Below are 1,922 nucleotides of genomic sequence, written 5' to 3'. Positions count from 1 at the left end.
GACTACCAAATATCGCACTTTGATGGTTTTGGCGTTACTCCCCTCTCCAAAGGTAGTGAGTAATGAGGCGTAGCCCATTACGTCTACCTGCTCCCCGGAAAACCCAACTAAAGCTCTCGCATATGGCTGCAATTGCTCCTCCGCTAATTGCATGGCCTTGAAGGCTTCCCAGTACATAATATCTGCTGAGCTTCCTGAGTCAATCAGTACTCTCTTTACGTCGCAGTTCAGGATTTGGACTTGTATTACCAGAGGGTCATCATCATGAGGTGCCACCTCCAGTCCATGCTTTGCCGTGAATGCCAAATCCGGGACGGCGAGTGGTTGTGGTTATCGCACGAGGTATATCTCTGAGATTGCGCGGCGCACATATCGTTTCCTCGCCGAGCTTGACTCACCTCCTCATGAGAATCCCCCCGCTATTGTATTCACAGAGATCCTTTCTTTTGGAGGTTCTTTACCTAACCCAGGAATATTTCGTGGTTCTTGCCTGGGGATTTTGGGCACGACGACTCGGCCTTGTGCTGCGTCATCAATGAACTTCTGGAGGTGCCCGCTTTTGATCAGCTCCTCGATCAAATCTCTTAGGCGGAAACACTTCTCCGTAGAATGACCTCTGCATCTGTGGTAGGAGCACCAAGCGTTGTCGTCGAGCCCCATGGGGATATTGTTGGTTCTTTTGGCGGGGAGGTTTGCCAAACCACTGGCAAGAATTTCGTTTAACACGTAAGCCTTAGAAGTATTTAATGGCGTAAACTCTTCATTGGCGGGATGGTTCCTGAACTCTCTCCTTGATGGTTGATGGTAGGGCTTACCATGGCGCCTTTGCCATGAGTCTCCTTGATGGCCTCCAGTCCTTTGTCGCTGGTGTTCTGGCGCTTTAGTAGCACGGCCCACATATTCCTTCTCCTTGGCATCTCTTTGCCTTTTCTCGGCGTTGCTCTCTTCGCCCTTTATGTAACACTCCGCTCTCTTGTTTACCTCCTGCATTGATGAGGCTGGTTTTTGGGCTAAGGATTCGTTGAAATGCCCTGCTCTCAGTCCATTGTGGAAAGCCGCCATGAACATCTCTTGGTTTGGATTTGAAACCTTAATGGTGGCCTCGCTAAATCTGGCGAGAAAGCTGCGTAACGATTCGCTGTGGTTTTGGCGAATGGAAAAAAGGCTAGTTGACGTGACTTTCACATGTTTCGATCCGGCGAATTGGTGGATGAACTTTTTGTGAAAATCAGCATAACTTTCTATTGAATTCCTTGGAAGGTTCATGTACCAACGCAAGGCTACATCCTTGAAGGTACCAGCTAGTAATTTACATTTTAGATGCTCCGGAGCGTTGATTATGGCAGTTTGTGTTCCTATTGCCATTAAATGCTCCCGAGGGTCAGTTTTTCCGTCAAAAGTAGGAAGGTGAGGAACCTTTATTGCTTCCAAGACTTGGGTATCCCATAAGTGCTGTGCCAAAGGCTGTACGTCCATGACGCTCTCTCCTTCCTCTTCCTCTGAAATCATTTTCGCTTTTTCTTTCTCATGTGTTCTTTCGGCCTCAATGGCCGCAATCTGGGTCTGTAAGCGCCGTATTTCCACGACGGCGGCTTGCAAGGTGTTAACACTAGAATTATCGTTATTTCCGTGTTCTCCAGCCATGTGGAGATGTTTAATTTATGTCTAGTTCGATGTGATAGGCTGGGATCAAATGTTTTTACCGCAGCCCCACGGTGGGCGCCAAAATGTTCTGGTAAAAACTCAAAGGGGTTGTATTATTGATTAAATGGTGTGATTACACTTGGTTCAATCCCAACAACCCTGGGAGTTTTATAAATCAGAAGATCTCTCCCTTTACAAATGAAAGTATGAAGCTATTTATAGACTGCTTAGTCTTCTTCTCCAAGCTAAGATTCCTAGAAATCCGGTCCTCAAGGTCT

The 1,922-nt window shown here is 47.1% G+C and overlaps 1 protein-coding gene across 1 annotated transcript; it reads right to left on the bottom strand.

The window, feature by feature from the left end:
* Positions 1-402: 402 nt before the first annotated feature.
* On the bottom strand, positions 403-1,644 carry LOC123886163. Its single transcript, XM_045935499.1, has one exon. The coding sequence runs from the start codon at positions 1,642-1,644 to the stop codon at positions 403-405; it is 1,242 nt and encodes a 413-aa protein (XP_045791455.1).
* Positions 1,645-1,922: the final 278 nt, after the last annotated feature.

This window comes from Trifolium pratense, linkage group LG5, assembly GCF_020283565.1.
Source record: "Trifolium pratense cultivar HEN17-A07 linkage group LG5, ARS_RC_1.1, whole genome shotgun sequence".
Lineage (NCBI taxonomy): Eukaryota > Viridiplantae > Streptophyta > Magnoliopsida > Fabales > Fabaceae > Trifolium > Trifolium pratense.
This window is presented reverse-complemented; position numbering and strand designations above follow the sequence as displayed.